Source organism: Tachysurus fulvidraco, chromosome 16, assembly GCF_022655615.1.
Source record: "Tachysurus fulvidraco isolate hzauxx_2018 chromosome 16, HZAU_PFXX_2.0, whole genome shotgun sequence".
NCBI lineage: Eukaryota > Metazoa > Chordata > Actinopteri > Siluriformes > Bagridae > Tachysurus > Tachysurus fulvidraco.
The window spans coordinates 19,354,195-19,371,328 of record NC_062533.1 but is presented as its reverse complement, the minus strand read 5'-3'; the positions used below and the strand labels follow the sequence as shown (position 1 = coordinate 19,371,328).

The window sequence follows — 17,134 nt, the reverse complement described above, 5'->3', positions numbered from 1 at the left end:
ACTCTTCATTCAAAATGAGTGAGAGGGTACCAGATTTTTCTGTAGGTAAAATAAGCAAGATGGGATTTTTTTTTAATATCTAGTCCACTATCATTGTAATGAGTCTGTCTGTGTTTTGCCCTGCTATTAATTGTTTGCTCCGCCCACATTTGTTACCATGGACACTAATTGCACTCAATCTTTTCCCCGGGTCTGTTGTCTTAGTCACTGATTGTCTCCGCATTGTGATTGGTTCCTGTTTGCTATATCTACTCTGTTTGTTCACTTCCCTGGTGTTATTCGTTGTGGTACAGTATGTTGTATGTTTATGTCTATGTTCCTGTTTCCTCACACTCACTGCTTTGCTCAGTGTTCTGCCCTGTTTTGCCTGCTTGTCTGTCTGCTTGTTTCTGGGTTTGGATTAATAAAAGTTTGATCTGCATTTGGATCCTCACTCGCCTTTGCCTAATCATGACAGCTGAGGATGATGAGAGTGCATGTGTCTCAAAAAACAGTATTTGACCTTATACAAGAAAGGTATCTGAAAACAAATGTTATTTACTTCCCTCGAGGGTAAAGGCTTTATACTAACTGCACACCATTAAGCATTAGTTAAGAATGAATAAATACTTAATTAATCATTTACAAAGCATTGCTCCTTCATTAGTAATCAGTTTATAAATGCTTTATTCTTGATCAAAAAAATTACAATATTTACATAGAAACCTTTATTACAAGATACAAATATGGAACTGTACAACTTTATATTTCAGATAAAAATGCAAAAATAAACAATGATCAAAGATCATGTAAATTAGCAGAATAAACTCAACAAATGCAACCAAATGAAGAAAACCCAAATTTAACTGTGCTGTAATGTATATCTGATAAAAAATAATGCCTTCTATTCCAACATGACATAATGTCCACAACAGGAAGTCAGGATGGGACTTATTTATTGCCCTCACTTTTTTAATCGATAATGTTTAGCTAACCTCACAGCCTGAGTTAAGCCATATTTGACAGTTAGTACCATGGATGTGATCCCTAGCAAGAATGACAGGATTCAACAATTGTATAGCATTTTAGTTTATAGATAACCTTAAAGCTTAAAACGCATACAAAATGAATTTAAACACTGATCTCCCTGAGAGCCCAGGACACACTGTGAAGTTCTTGTGCCAATTCCTGTGATCTACTAGAAATTGCACAAAGCCAAAGGAAATGATAGAAAAACTAATAATCCCTAGTTGCCCCAGTTATTTGCCAGTTGTAAAAAACATGAGGTAAAGTCTAAGCAGGGTAAATAATTATGCAATCTTTTCTTTTTACATCTATTTTCCCTGGTCTAGGTGTTCTGAAACTTGTCCCCCAGGCACATGGAAAAGTGTGTCAGATGTTTCCTGTTGCTATAACTGTACTGTTTGCAGCGAAGGATTATTTTCTAACCTGCCAGGTAAGTTGTCAATTTGTGGCCTCTGGTTTGACTTTGAAAAGATCCTGAAATCAGACATTTTCCATTCCATTGTTTTCTTTCCACAGATCAAGACACTTGTCAAAAATGTCCAAATGGGACAACTTCTCCTCCAAATTCCACAGAATGTCAGGAGTGGAAGGTTATCACACAGCATGAACTGAGGCCTATTACTCAGATCTCAGCCATCATGGTCTCCAATTACGGAATCATCTTCTGCCACTTTGCCCCAAAGTGGTTTAAGGTTATCTCAGAGATGGCTGAACATGAAAATGCATTGCATATCACTAGCAGCCAGTCAATAGACACAGTTTCAGATTCAGCAATAGGCTATTCCATAAATGGTTCAGTGGATTCCTTTCCATTACCAAACCCAGTGTCTGCAACACTATCAGGCCATTGTCACAGACAAGACAACGGAGACAGATATACGTCAAAATAACAGAGTTTCTTGATAGTGGGTAGTGAAATGAGGTGAACGATGGTGAAATAGTGCAGATGAAGCTCCCACATACACACACAGGATTACTGGAAGCAGACCCACACAGATTAGCTTCTTGGGAGGACGATGAACTTGGATGACTACTGCGTAAAGAAATATAAAGAGTCAGGTTAGTAGGCACAGTGTGCAATAGCAGCTAGCACGTACAAGACCGGACAAGGTGTGTGTGTGTGAGTGTCTTTTATGTGCAGTGGTAATGACGGGTGCCAGATGACGGTGATCAGAACTCAGGTGATGTTGATCTGGTTTGCTGAGTCGTGTCCCCCCCGAGGGATCCGCTCCTGGGGACCGCTGCAAACTCCGGCTCCGAGGTGGGCGGCCTCTACTTCAGGGTGCGGGCTTGTTGAGGTGGACATTGTGGAAGTCATGAAGGAGTTCGGGGTCCAAGATGTCATCCTTGGGGACCCATGAACTTTCCTCTGGGCTGAATCCCTCCCAATCAACAAAATACTCTAACCTGTCACCTCGGCACCTGGAGTCCAGGAGTTGCCGAACGGTGTACACGGCGTGATCTTCTTTGAGAGGGGGGGCTTCTTCACCAGGTCCTGTGAGGGGAGAAGGAGAGACAGGTGAGTGATACACTTTTAGTGAAGAGACGTGGAACACTGGGTGAATCCGGTAGTGCGAGGGGAGTTGGAGCTCAAAGGTTACCGGATTGACCTCCGTCACAATGATGAATGGTCCAATAAATCGGGGACTCAGCTTTTTGTAGGGTTGGCATAGGCGGATATTCTTGGTGGACAGCAAGACCCTGTCCCCGACCTTGATGTTGGGTGTCGGGGCACGACGAACATCCACCTGCTGTTGCTGGCGCCTGACAGCCCCTGCAGGTGATGATGCGCAGAGTTCAAAAACCCTCTCGCTCTCCTGGAACCAGTGCTGGATAGACAGGACTTCTGATCTCTCTTCTGTCCAGGGGAACAAGGGAGGTTGGTAACCGAGCATGCACTGAAACTGGGTTAGGCTGGTGGTCTTCTGACGTAGAGAGTTCTGTGCGTACTCGGCCCATGGGAGAGTTCTGGTGATGATGGCAGAAGGTTTAGAGGAAACGGTTAATCTCTTGGATCTTCCATTCTGTTTGGTCGTTGGACTGTGGGTAATAACCTGAAGAGAGACTGACAGTCACATCTAGGAGCTTGAAGAACAATTTCCAGACCCTGGAAACAAACTGCGGACCTCTGTCAGACACAATGGGTAACGACTGGGAAGATGTCGTGGTGTCTTTGCCATAGCACAATCCTTACACCCCTCACGAACCTTCTTATGTCCTGAGCCATGCTGGGCCACCAGAAGTGATGTTTCAGCAGTGAGAGAGTTTGTTGTATGCCGGGATGACCAGTGCCTATAGAAGTATGTGCCTTAGTGATTAAAGGAACACGATGAGACAATGGTACATACGTGTGACCTTCTGGGCAGCCCGGTGGTACAGGTGGTGTGTTCAGGATCGTGTCTTCCTCGCGCCACTTGATAGGACAGATGAAGACCTTGGCTGGCAGAATGGTTTCGGGAGGCGTGTGGTCATTTTCGGGAGAAAACATTCTTGCCAATTTTTGTGTCCTGGAGAGTAAGCAATCACAAAATCAAAGCGAGTAAAGAATAGGGCCCACCTGGCTTGTCTGGTGTTCATCCACTTACTGGAGGTTCTTATGGTCCTCCAACACTGTGAAGGGATGCCGGGCACCTTCAAGCCAGTGTCTCCATTCCACCAATGCTAACTTTATGGCCAGGAATTCCCGATCGCCGATGTCGTAATTCTTTTCTGCCGGGTTAAACTTGTACGAGAAGAAAGCACATGGATGACGAGTTGGAGGTTTCCCCTTTTGCTGCGAAAGAACAGATCCCACTCCAGTCGATGACGCGTCTACTTCCACAAGGAACAGCCTCTCTGGGTCTGGATGGGTTAGAACTGGTGCTTCACAGGTGCTGTTTTAGATCATTAAATGCTTTATCCATTGCTGAAGTCTAAGGGAAGCTACAATGCTGCTGAAATTCTGAATGAAACGACGGTAGAAATTTGCGAACCCCAAGAATTTCTGAAGGTCCTTGATTGTCGACCGGGCCGGCCAGTTCTTAATGGCCTTCACCTTCCCCTCGTCCATGCTGACACTGTTAGCTGAGACATGATATCCCAGAAATTGGATCATGGGTTTGTGGAACTCACATTTTTCACTGCTTAAGTGTTAAAGTCATATTTTATTGTTTATGAGGTTTCATTAGGTGACATCTTGCACTCAGCTCAGAATCTGGTGTGGATGTTGACCAACACCTTAAGTGTTGGACAACAGAAAATGAGGAACCAGTCCAATATCAGTGGACAGTCAGCACAAGAAAGAAGGTCCAAGTCAAATGGGCAGTCAGTGCAGCAGGAAATGGCTAGGTGTGTGTGTGTGTGTGTGTGTGTGTGTGTGTGTGTGTGTGTGTGTGTGTGTGTGTGTGTGTGTGTACACTGGTGGAATATACAGTTTTTAAAGTTTAAAAAAATATTACATCACATATATAAGTGTGCATGTGAGTGTTCTCAATGTTCTGAACTGGCTTAAAAGTCAGTTCAGAACATTGAGAATAAAAATCCTTTTTACAGTAGGTCATTTCCTGGATTTTTCAAGAAGGAAGTAAGGGTAAAAGGCGTTTTGGACCATATAAATGGAAATAGAAAAGCTTTTTGATAGTTTTTTCCTTCTTGACCAACAATATGAAAAGCATCAAAAGGAGAGACAGAATTACAGCTTACACTTGCAGGACTTGGGAGAAGATCATTAACTATAACCGAGAATATGACTCATTCAGAGGTAAGATTGATAATGTTATTTTTCTTGTTCTTTGTGTTTTTCTTTTATTTTTTGTGTTGGGTGAGTTTCCTCACTCTGTTTACTCTGCCTTTGATAATTAAGCTATCAGAGGTGCTTGTTAAAGCATATCCGAAATTGGCAAAAAATCTGTGGAGGATGGTTGCTGCACAAGTGCTCAGGTATGTAGGATTGTTTTGATTTTTTTTTAACCTCTTAAAACTTATGTGAATTGAAATCATACATTTTATAGCTATTGGATGGATTTTATCTATTGAAGATTTTTGGTGGATTGTCTATTTATATATTTCTTTATATATTTTGAATTGTAGGTGGAGGTGGGCAGCGGAAATTGACTGTCATCCCTCCTGACCCAGACGGATACAATGGACAGCAGATGAAAACCGTGATTTTTGTGGTTTCAGGAATTGAAGGTCACCAGATATTGAAAACTGTGATTCCAATATACTGTAAATTAAGTCTGGACAGAGAAGGTGAGAAAGATATTTATTGATCTATTTATGCATTAAATAATATTAATTTTCAGTTTATGGTATATGTATGATTTCTAAACATTGTTTGTGCATTATTTAACTCCGTATTTTAATGTCACATCAGACTGCTGAGTGCCCACTGTGCAAGAAAACATTTGACAGTGATGTTATTGAGATACATGCAGCCAACTGTGGATTACGGTAAATTATAAAATAGAGTTTAGTGTCACTTATATAATAATAATCATTTCAATTGTTCCTATGCAGCAATTTGAAATATTAAAACCTTTACTTTTTGTTTTTGTCTTATGTGCAGAACTGCAGAATATGATAACTTCAGTGACCCAAAAAATACATTTCAAAGGTAAAAATGGTATATTAAGAAACTGTTTATTTTGCTTTGCTGGCACATTTCATGTTTCATTTCTGTTTATTTCTATTACAAAGTTCTGGGGAGATTTTGAATTGGATCAGCAGGAAAGTTGATCAAAACAACACCTTTCCCATATGCATTTCTTGGAATGACATCTTCAGTAGAGGAATGCAGCAGTGGCAGCGCCAGAAGAAATCTTCACCGAAAGGCAGACTGATGGTTACCTTTTTTGGCGAAGCAGGGGTCAACTCTGGTGCTCTTAGCAAGGAATTCTTAACAGGTACAGCTAATTTAGTTTATTTTAAAATGTTTTATATTTTAAAGCAGACATTTTGTCAGATCAGATTTTAAATCGATTGTATTTTTTTTGTGGGTCTAGAAATGATTGCAAAGATTGAAACGACTGTTTATCGATGGTGTAGATAAAAAAGGGAAAAATCCAGTCTATTGTCTCAACAGCTTTGAGACAGATTTGATCATGCAACACTTTTCACATTGATAAACATTTTTGGTTGATTTTAAGATTTTGTTTTATCCACTGTGGTATTAGAAGTGCAGGAGAACTTATGGCTGTCAGTCTAGCACAAAGAGGACCACCGCCATTTTTTATTTTTTTTTTGCATGAGTGGTGTTTCCAATATCTTTGCTCTGGAGATTATGACAGTATACAGGTGACTACCAGTGATGTCACAGATTTGGAATTCTCCCTGCTCATTGTGAAGGTAAAATATTACCTACATATGTAAGTTTTATATAGTCATTTTTAAGTCTTAAAAGTAAGTTTGGGATTACAATAAGACCGTATTCTATTTCTCTGTATTTAGGTTAACTCAACAGATGACATGAGTGAACTTACTGATGAGATTTTAAGCTGTGGATACACTGGAAAAGTGTCTGCTGACATGAAAAGCAACATCATCAGGTTACTTTTTATTCTCGGAGTACAAAATGTTTTTATCTGCATTTGTAATCTTATGAAATGTAATATTACAGTTAATAACAGCAAGCATCAAGTTTTATCACACTCTGTATAGTTTTTAATGTTTTAAATATTGATGAAACTGTCAAATTGTCTCTAGAACCATTGTTTTACACTCCACCATGAGAGTTGTTCCAATGCTTGATCAGCTGCGAAAAGGCCTGCAGCTCTACGATCTCCAGAAAGTCATGGAAACTGCATTCAGACTTATGTCTACCACTGTTTGTCCCAGCGGGAAAAGATGACAGGGTCCATTGTGGTGATTTCACAATGAGGGCATGTTATGTGACATGCAAATAGAAATGCTAACACTATCTCTTTTATTTAAGGTGGATGCAGCCTTCATTCTTGAGAATTGCCACAAAGGTTCTGTGTAATACACCAAAGAAGGAAATGTAATGAACTTTTTCCAGGATTTCCTACAGGAAGTGTTTTCATTTCACTGCAAGATTCCACCATTTTTAAGGTGAAGCTGAACAAATGACTGCAGGTAAACGTATGCAGTGGATGACAGGCCAGAGGCATAAGCCTATTCTTCCCAGTGACCGGAAGGACTTCAACATCACTGTGAAGTTCAATCACGACTGTGACACAAATCATACACTGCAAATGCAAATATGGTATTTAATTAAAACTATTAATTTGACCTTAATCAGTTTTTATCAAACTTGTATTAACACTCGCTTTTAGTAAGTTACTTGTACTTTGAGGTTGAAAAATCTTACCAGCTCAGTCTACTTGAGTTGGATTAATTTAGAAAAACTACGTTTATGACCTGTGGGCATGCGCAGATCAGTCCTCTCTACGCTAGACGGCGATATTTTGTTCCCCCCTATGGCCCTGCCCTTCAATAGCTACTATTGGCCTATTGCTTACACAAGTCAACATAACCTGATTTGTACAGATCATATCTCCTGATACCATTAACCACTCCAGGTGAAATGCTTAACCCCAACCAATCAAGCTGCTTCATAGGGTGGGTCGGCGGGATTCGTAAATTTGCAGACATGTTACATCATGCCCACTGACCAGGTGGAGCTTGTGTTTATCATCATCATAACAGCGATTCTTGTGCTTGGCACACTCATTTGGTAAGTAAATATTTTACCCTTGTGCAGACCCCGTTTTGCTTCTGTACGTTAAGTCAGTGTTGTGACTTGCTAGTAATGATGTGTGTAATGTCGGCTAACACTAGCTAACTAACTATATTATGGACATAACGTGGCTATATTTTGATGAAACTTGGTCAATACTTTATTATTATTTCAATACGTAACTTCCTCTGTGTTGAAAATAGGTAACTTTAAAGACTTGTCACGTTAAAATTGAGGAAAAACTTTAGTGTAACAGTCGCGGGTGTGCTCGTCATGTCGTCGTGCCCACCTGCCATGCCAGAAACTTTTGTCGAGTACTGACTAGCATGATGACAGACTGATCCTGGCGTTTTGTGAGTTTCCTGAGCTTTATAACTGTTGTTTTATAAACTCAGGCAGAACATCAGAACAAGTCTTTTATTATAAGCTAGGCTGTAAAGTTAGGATTGTGCTAAATTAGCTAACTTTAGCTACCAACAATAACAGTCTGTGTTTATCAAAGACAGGATTACCACCGACATATGATTGGGGATATCACCACAGTCAACTAACTTAATTTTATTTTATTTAACACTCCGCACTTAACACTAGTCGATATTCGTAGCTGTGCCGTTTAGATGGTTACCATGTGTAGTACCCAGATCAGACTCGGTACAGAAGAGTGCCTCCCTGTCTGAAAACATCTTTACACTCAGTTTTTCTTAGCCTGTTATGATACGGAATGTATTTGCTGGCATACTCAGTGGCTTACATTATTCTTTAAGGTCATCTTGTACATATGTACATTTTATAACTGGGTTATACTGTAGGCCTATGTTACAGTTTTCACATGTACTTGTTTGTGAGTTGTGGTGAGCTATGGTTGTGGTAAATTGTTCTGTTTTTTAACTGTCCCCTTCCAGGCTCAAGCAGATAGTGATCAATCCACACATTCCATTGTAGCAATAAAAGGTATTTTCAAATAATAACTATATTATTATTGCATGCTAAAGTAAAAGTTATGCTTACATCAGAGCAAATTAAATCGTTCTTGTGTGTTAAAATTAATTCATCATTATAGTATATTTCATCATACAGAATATTTTGTGCATATTTTGAATGTCAAATATTTGATGTAATTAGTATTTCTGGACTGTCTCTTTAGATACTGTGGGTCCATCATACCCAGGACTACAGTTCCCTTGATGTCTAACCATATAAGAGTGTAACGTGTCTGTCTGTAGTTTCCCCTTGTTTCTGTCTGCCGTCTCTCCCTGATGTTAATTGTTTGCCCCGCCCACTCATTGCTCACCATGGACACTAATTACATTCCATCTCTTCCCCAGGTGTCTTGTCTTTGTCTCTAATCGTCTCTGCTTTGTGATTGGCTCCTGTCCACTATATTTACTCTGTCTGTTCACTTCCCTGTTGTTTGTGGTTGTGTTGGTGTTTGGTCTGTGTCGTTCCTGTTCAGTGTCCCGATCTGTTTTGCCTGCCTACTGTTTGTTTGTGTTTTGTTTATTAAAACCTTAAACTGCATTTGGATCCTCACTCGCCTTTGTCTCACCGTGTCACAAGCGTGACAGAGTCATTTATCATTTACCTTTTGTACTGCTGTGTTCACTTGTCTTGAAGTTCAATTATTAAAAGCTTGATAATTAGATTTTTTTCAAGGATTTAGTTTTTCCAATAGCTCTGGTATTTCAAGTCTGATACTGCATGTTAGTGTTTTTGTCTTATGTTGCTAGGCTTGATGCTAAAATGATCTTTTCTTTCTTTTCAGATTTTTCAAAGAGACCGTTTCATATGCAGTGGACGTGTAAGCACTGCACATTTTGTGCTGACAAGAGGGGCTACTTACCCTTACTTGCATTACCGCTTGAAACATGGGTGCCACACTCGAATATCACCACTACCATGCCTTCATAAGGAATGCCTGTGCACATTTAAATCTTTCAGTGCACTCAAAGTCCATTTATCATCATGGCACACTCAAAAGGACCTAGGGAACATGGGTGAAATTGCTTTGCATTGTCAGCTGTGTGACTTTGTGGAGCCTTGCACTGAAGCTGACTTTTTTTACCCATTTACGAAGACATTTGAAGCTGAAGCAAAAGGTTTCTTGTCCATATCAAGGCTGTAACTTTCAGAGCAATGTTTATTCAACTTTTAATGCACATAAAAGCAAAGAACATAAAGACCAAAATAAGATGGCATTCAAAATTGTCACATAATGAACTTGAGGAACCTTCACCTCATATAAATATTCAACCCGAGGATAGTGCCCATGAAACTAATGAGGTTGAGTTTGAGGTTACTGAGCTCAGTAAAGATGTGGAGAACTTGGAGAGTCAGTTGGAACATAATGTAGCTGCTCTTTTTCTGAAAATGTCATCAATTCTTAACATCTCTGAAAATGCCCTGCAAGAAGTTATACAGCAGATCAACCAAATTCATGTGCTTTCACAGCCATTGTTACATACATCTGTTGGAAAAATACTAAATCAACATTGTGGAGATGTTGAGGACTCTTTAGTGAGTGAGATAGCTAAAGTATTTACTGAGAATAATTCATTCCTGAAATTCACTTCTACTGGGGGGTCATTGTCAACCACTAGCAAGCGAACATCATACATTTCAAAAGAATTCTCAGTGGTAACGCCTGTTGAGATTGTCCTAAAAAATGACAGGCAGACAATTGTGTATATCCCCATACTAAAAATGCTGCAGACATTACTAAACAATGGAGACATTTTAGATAAGGCCTTGTCACCTGAGACAAATTTGGCACAAGGATACAGATCTCACAGGGATGGTTCCCGGTTTAAAGACAATTCTTTCTTGACAGAGGATGAAATCAGGGTTGCTCTTTACTTGTACATAGATGATTTTGAGGTGGCTAACCCCTTGGGAACCTCCAGAAAGAAACACAAGCTATGTGCCATTTACTGGGTACTTGAAAATCTACACTCTAATCTAAATATCGCTTCTCTTTTCATACCATCCAGCTTGCTGTACTTTTCAAGGTCAGCAGTCTCAAAGACCATGGTTATGGTGAAATTCTCCGCCCACTCATTCAGGACCTTGTTTTTCTTGAGCAACAGGGTGTATATGTTGAACAGTTAGGAGCCAGCATAAAAGGTACAGTATTATTTGTTGCAGCAGATAATTTAGCTGCCCATTCTTTGGGAGGGTTCTTTGAAAGCTTGACAGTAAGTCAGATGTGCCGATTCTGTATGGCCACACGGGAGGAAATACAACACAAGGAAGTGCGGACAGGCTCATTTCAACCAAGAACAAAAGAAAATCATGATAGAGAGGTGCAAGATGTATTGCAGGATCCTACCATGGCTCAACAATATGGCGTGAAAAGAAGCTGCCCACTTAGTGAAAGCTTGGAACATTTTCATGTTGTCAATGGTTATCCTCCAGATCTTTTGCATGATCTTCTGGAGGGTGTTGTTCCGGCTGAACTGGCCTTGTGCTTGAAGGCACTGATATCAAAGAGATACTTCTCACTTGAAATCTTGAATGTGGCTATTAAAAAGTTTCCATATACACTTTCAGACAGAACAAACCAACCCCAGCTCATCGCAAAGAACTTTGCTTCCAAAGCAACAATTGGAGGAAATGGTCATGAAAATTGGACACTCCTTCGCCTTCTGACACTACTGATAGGTCATCACATTCCTGAGGGGGATGAAACCTGGGAGGTTTTAATGAACTTAAAAGATGTAGTGGAATTGTCAGTGTCTGCAAACTTCTCAGAGGAGTCAGTGTGCTTTCTTGACTGCAAGATTTCAGAACATAGAGAGATATTTCAGAAGGTTTTCCCGAACGAGAAGCTACGACCGAAGCACCACTACATTGAGCACTACCCTCAACTAATTCAAACTTTTGGTCCATTGTGTGATGTGTGGACAATGTGTTTTGAAGGCAAACACAAGTTCTTCAAGAAAGTTGTGAATCACATTCAGAACATACCCCTTACTTTAGCGGTCAGACACCAGCATATGATAGCCTTCCATTTAGCTGCTACCTCCTTTTTCAAGCCATCTGTTGAAATTAACAAAGTGAAGTCTATAATTGTTGCTTCATTTCCTGAAAATGTGAAGAACTGTCTCTATCTCATGAATAACTACCAGAACACAGTCCTTGAAGCAGCTTCTGTTTGCATTGATGGCATTAAGTATAGTGCTAATATGGTTATTTCCGTTGGATCGTGCTCAGGGCTCCCAGATTTCAGACAAATAGCAAAGATTGTGGTGAACAATACAGACATAATATTTGTCAGCAGACTCATGACATCATGGTATAATGAGCATCGTCCACGTTCTCTGTCACTCAGTTGTCTGAACTAAATGATGTTTTCCCGATTTCACTTTACAGAGTTGGAGACAAGCAGCTTGTCACACTTAAATGGCACATATTATGCTGAGTGAGTCAACAGTTATCAAAATGGACCAGAGGTTGTTGCTGAGAGTCATCATCACTGAAGATGATATAAGGAAGTTGAGAGACCACAGTCCATTGAAGAATTCAAAGTGCAACTGTTGGATAAACTGTCACTGCAGTATGACTTTAAACTACAGTATGAAGTTCAAGACTTCAAAAATGCCCAAGACAAGAAATTGTAAAAAAGGAGCCTGCTGTACAGACAATGGTTGAACGATGGCCAGCACTCTTTACAGAGAGACAGGTAAGCTATTTTGATTCTCAACCAATAAAATAATGCAAATCAAAAATAAATTCAAGGTGTGTGGCTAGAAATCCAAACACTTGTTGGAATGTTAATACCTCTGCCACCTCTCCATCCTTACCCACCCCTCTCTGTACTTTTTCAGGTGTTTGCTGAGTTTAATAGAATCACCAGTAAGAATCTTGAGGGAGACTTCTTTGAGGCTCTGGACCAGTATGCCCCACGTTTCATCGAACTTTTCAAAACTAAAAAGGGAACTGTTGGCCAGAAACTCAGGGGGCTGATGCAGCACATGAGCTGGATGGTAAGTAGGTTCATTTTGCTTTTGATCTTTATGATAGTTCAGCAATCAAGTTCTAAATGAGCCGATCCAGACCAACCTATTTTATTTCCTGTCTGCTTGTGCATTGCAAATTACTCTGTTAACTGGTCTTTTTTCTCTCTGTGTATCATTAGACACCAGACATGACAGTACTTTGCTCTGTTGTCCTCAAAGGCATTCCCATTTTACTCAGTGATGACCCCAGTGAATTCTACAAGACCTGCTCTGTAAGTACTTGCACATAAGAAAATGTTTGGTCTGCATGAATATAAAACTATACCTATGTTGACATAGAAGCTGTAATTGTATCTGCTCGATATACAATATACATTTTGTTCAGTGACTACTGTATTTTGTATAGCAATTCCTCCACAACTAATCTGAGAGATATGTAAACAGCCAGTAAATAAAAATAACATTTTCCACATAAACGTTATACACATTCATTAATTTAAAATCTAAGGAGCAGGAGTCTAGGTTGAAAAGTCAGTGTCACTGTTCAAGAATGTATAGACCTTGTTGTATCTTCATAGCTTTAGTTTAACCATACCAAATATATTTTGTTTACTTTATTGTAAAAATCAAGTGTGAAAACATGTTTAAAGCCATATTCTCTGATAACATTACAACACTAAAAATAAATGTTTTAGAATAGTATAAATTGCAATGCTGAAGAATGTGTGTCTTTGTAGGATACAGCGAGAGACGAGGCCCTAGAACGCATCAGTGTTGGTGTGCCGACAGTTGTTAGTGAAGATAGTCCTCAAGAGGGTCAAAGCTCAGTGGACCTCCAGCCCATCTCCACTGCCATCATTCTGGAGGGAGGTATTGTCATGGATCATATTAAAAACTTGCCTCAGGCAGTTTGTTTTTTGGGCTTACATATGCATTGCATTTGGATTACCCAAAATGCATGGCAAATACACTCAACTTCATTCAGACTGTGATGCTTGGACTGGGAAACAAAAAACTCCCACCAAAACTGTTAACTCTGAAGAACAGTCTTCTGGGTTAGAACAGTAAAGAGCCATCAGCTGTCAGATAGCACTTTGTAAGCTTTGCATCCATTAATGTTCTCCTTTTATCAGAGAAAGTTTGATTCTTTCATGCAACTGTTCTCACTTATTTACGATCACAATTAAAAAAAAAAGAAAAATTCCATTGAAGTCTGTACCATGTTATGCAGGTATGCTAATGGTGGAAATAATGTTGTTTGCAAAGAGTTGTTAGTTGTTATTAGATGATAATGTCAGAAAAGAACCTGGCAAGAATGTCTTGTTCACATTTGTATTTTGGGAACACTTTTAATAATTGTAATGTAGTACAAATACAAACCCCAAGGAGTGATGTTTTTCTTTTTGTTGGTTTAATCTTTGGACTGTTCAATTTGGGAAACAAAAGCATTTGTTGTATTTTCAGTTTTTGATCAGAAATGCACTGATTTTGCATGCACTGAAGTCCTGTAGTTATCAGGTGTTTACCTGTTTAATATTGGGAGACTTATTAGCTCACAGAAATATGGTTTTATTTTTTATATTTTTCCAAGTCATTTTCTACAGTTAAATCAAACAACAACTTTGTTGTTTAGCTGCTGTTTTATACTTGAATGTGCATTGAATAAATGTCGTAATGGAGCTGAACCAACCCAGTGAGTGTTCTTTTAAAGTATATGTTTGTGGTGCGTTTGCCTTTATTAGACAGTAACAGCAAAAATAGATAAGAAATGGGGGAGAGAAAAGGCCACAGGTTGGACCCAAACCTGGGCAGCTGCAACAAGGACCCATTCAAGGAAATTGTTTTCTTTAAGTGAACTTGAAAAATGAGTGAGCAGAACTAAAAGTGTCAAGTTGTAGGTATTTAGTAATTCCAAGTGGGGTTAAATTTATATCAATCCACACAAAATGAAAAAATTAAGTTAACACTAAGCATGTCTATTAAGTTACATGAACATAAAAAAAAACGTGTTAGTGGTACTACTTGATTTAGTACTGCACACTTAAAATAAACAAGCTTTTCTAACTCACTAATCTTAAGCTTACTTTGCTTAATTTTTTGGAGGCAACAAGTCTGCATACTTTTTTTAAGTAAGGTCAACTAATTACATTTTACAGTGTAGTGTGTTTTCCAACTGTAAGTGCATGTACACGCACAATTACATTTCCTACAGCTCACCTGAAAACACTGAATGAATTTAAAAGCATAATGGAAACAGCTATGAAATATGGAGAGTCATTTGATAATGTTTAAATGTATTTGATGGGGAAAGCATGTTGAAACGGCAACTTTCAGCTTCTCGTTGAGTCATTGTTTATTGGAACAAGTAAAACTGTTCTGTTGACAATATTCAATTCAATTTTATTTGTATAGCACTTTTTACAATTGAGATTGTCTCAAAGCAGCTTTACAGAACATAAACATAGAACAAAGGGTTATAAGAATAAAGATTAATATTAGATAGATTTAGCTCACAATGTGTATGTATTTATCCCCAATGAGCAAGTCTGAGGTGACTCAGGCAGCAGTGGCAAGAAGAAACCTTGAGAGGAACCAGGCTCAAGGGAAACCCATCCTCATATGGGTAACAATATTTGTCCAAAGAATGTTTGTGTTAAATAATACAAAATCATTAACTGTTCTGATTTTCATTTACAAATTACTTCTCATACAATTCATTCATTGTGCTGCTCTGTGTTAGTTGAAATTGTCAAAGTATGTACACAATTTGTAAAATAAATGTTTACAATGGTTTCACACGTTTGTGTATTTTAAAGACTTTCAAAATATTGAACCAAAGAGATATAAATATGTCTGCCATAACAGTCAGATATTGCAAGAGGATTAAAGATGGATTTTACTGTTTCCATCAGAGCACGAGTGAGTGGGCAGTCAATTTCTGGAACATGAACTCCAACATCATCTTCTGTGATGCTGTCAAACGTTTCCTAGTCTGTTCCACACAGTTCCAAATTCTAAAATGAAATAAAAACAAATTACTTCCTGCATCATCCAAAAGCACATTTTGACTAAAGGCATAGAAACATCAATAAAAACAAACCTGGAAATTCTCTTCATCATCACCAGATGAGCATGTCCCATTATCCACATCTGGTTAGGGGTGAGCCCATTTTCAGACCGTAACGGATGATTGTCCCAGCCTTCAGAAAAAGTGTGGAGGTCACGCTTCAGACGTGGGAGGAACAGATAATGTGCACAAAACACATGAAGGGAATCTGACAAGTCCAACATGCCATCTTCCCCAAGGCTTTGAAGTATTTCTTAATACAGGTGAGTTACGCCGAGCCAGACGCTTCGCCACAGGCATTCGATTCTAGAGAATAAAAAAATGTATCAATTATAAATTAAACAAAAAGTTTGCCATCCTAACTTATTACCTCTGATTATGCACGCTTTTCCCAGAAATGAAGCTTCCTCTTCCGATCCCTATCACACGAAACATGGTTTCTGCAATTGTCACATTTTCCATGCCTTCACCCCGGACCCTAAAATGAAGGGGCGGAGGGAGAGGTTAAATCTGCTTGACTGCCATAATGTTTAAAAGAAATAAATACAAATGAACATGTTTAATACTCATCTGTCCCTCCCGAACCTCTAACAGAAGTGAAATGACTAATGGCTAAAATTTACTTTTTTTCCAAGTAATACTTTTTAATCGAGAAATCTTTTACTGTTACATTGTGTGATTAATGCATAATACAGTTTAAACCTTACACATATCACTACACAACATAACACTTGCTTGTCCACTTAAACCTAGGTATTACAACACGGTAAACAACTAGAATGAAATGAATTACTAATGTCTGAATCTTACTTTTTATCCCAACTCTGGCACATGCACACACAATCACAGCATATGACAGACTCGTTCCTTCTCTGCATATATTGAAGAACACATGTCAATAAATCATTAAGCAGTAATAATATTGCACTCATGTCAGTAAAACATGCATGTACATGACCAATGAACACCTTTTGTGAAATTACGAAGAGTGAACAACACTTAAGTCTGGTGCTCCGCTCTCCCAGAAACACACAGAAGGCCTACGAAGCACTTTCTCCCCTCTGGATTAAACAAAACAACGGCATCTCAAGATCACTGGTGAACATAAAATTATACACCAAACTGAGTCAAAACTGTCTCTTATAGTGTTTACATTTAACCACGTACGCTTCTTGGAGAAACAATTTCGTGCTTTTCCACACCACACGAGATGTTTCCCAAGCAAACTCGCTGTCAATCCACCGTAAATCCGCCAAATACACAATCATCCGGATGACAGAAATACTCAATAGGTGTTTAACTCACAATAGTTTTCTATTTTGTGCTATATTTCTATTTCCTTGTGCTATATGGCTAAACTCTCCACTGCACGTGCACCAGTTCGAACATGTTGTAACGCGCGCTGTTCACCTGAAACAACCAAACCTTTTC

The 17,134-nt window shown here is 39.0% G+C and overlaps 1 protein-coding gene and 2 long non-coding RNA genes across 9 annotated transcripts; 2 read left to right on the top strand and 1 right to left on the bottom strand.

Annotated features, from left to right (window-relative positions):
- The first annotated feature begins 5,357 nt into the window (after positions 1–5,357).
- On the top strand, positions 5,358–6,192 carry LOC113643332. Its single transcript, XR_003440767.2, has 3 exons — positions 5,358–5,436; positions 5,552–5,599; positions 5,683–6,192. It is a non-coding gene; the product is annotated as an uncharacterized LOC113643332 (long non-coding RNA).
- A 2,933-nt stretch (positions 6,193–9,125) lies between these two features.
- Positions 9,126–14,359, top strand: LOC125139090. Of its 4 annotated transcripts, none has more exons than XR_007138212.1 (4): positions 9,126–12,359; positions 12,505–12,663; positions 12,856–12,908; positions 13,374–14,359. XR_007138212.1 is itself a non-coding variant. In XM_047801991.1 (4 exons), exons 1-4 carry the CDS (start codon positions 12,321–12,323, stop codon positions 13,396–13,398), a joined length of 276 nt encoding a protein of 91 aa, XP_047657947.1. In that variant the 5' UTR covers positions 9,126–12,320; the 3' UTR covers positions 13,399–14,354. The 4 variants fall into 4 exon arrangements, 2 of the variants coding, with proteins under 2 accessions (XP_047657947.1, XP_047657946.1); XR_007138211.1 differs by having other exon boundaries at positions 12,816–12,908; positions 13,374–14,358; XM_047801991.1 differs by having other exon boundaries at positions 13,374–14,354.
- A 778-nt stretch (positions 14,360–15,137) lies between these two features.
- Positions 15,138–17,134, bottom strand: LOC113643329. 4 transcript variants are annotated; one of them, XR_007138215.1, is made up of 5 exons: positions 16,857–17,134; positions 16,672–16,764; positions 16,514–16,575; positions 15,737–16,181; positions 15,138–15,650 (listed from the first exon to the last, which is right to left on the bottom strand). It is a non-coding gene; the product is annotated as an uncharacterized LOC113643329 (long non-coding RNA). The 4 variants fall into 4 exon arrangements; XR_003440766.2 differs by having other exon boundaries at positions 16,871–17,134; XR_007138214.1 differs by having other exon boundaries at positions 15,737–16,009; positions 16,074–16,181; positions 16,672–17,133.

Coding starts and splice junctions, on each gene's coding strand:
- LOC125139090 (XM_047801990.1), top strand. CDS start 12,321: ATGGTTGAACGATGGCCAGCACTCTTTACAGAGAGACAG. Junction 12,664..12,815: donor TGCAGCACATGAGCTGGATG/GTAAGTAGGTTC, acceptor GTGTATCATTAG/ACACCAGACATGACAGTACT. Junction 12,909..13,373: donor AATTCTACAAGACCTGCTCT/GTAAGTACTTGC, acceptor GTGTCTTTGTAG/GATACAGCGAGAGACGAGGC.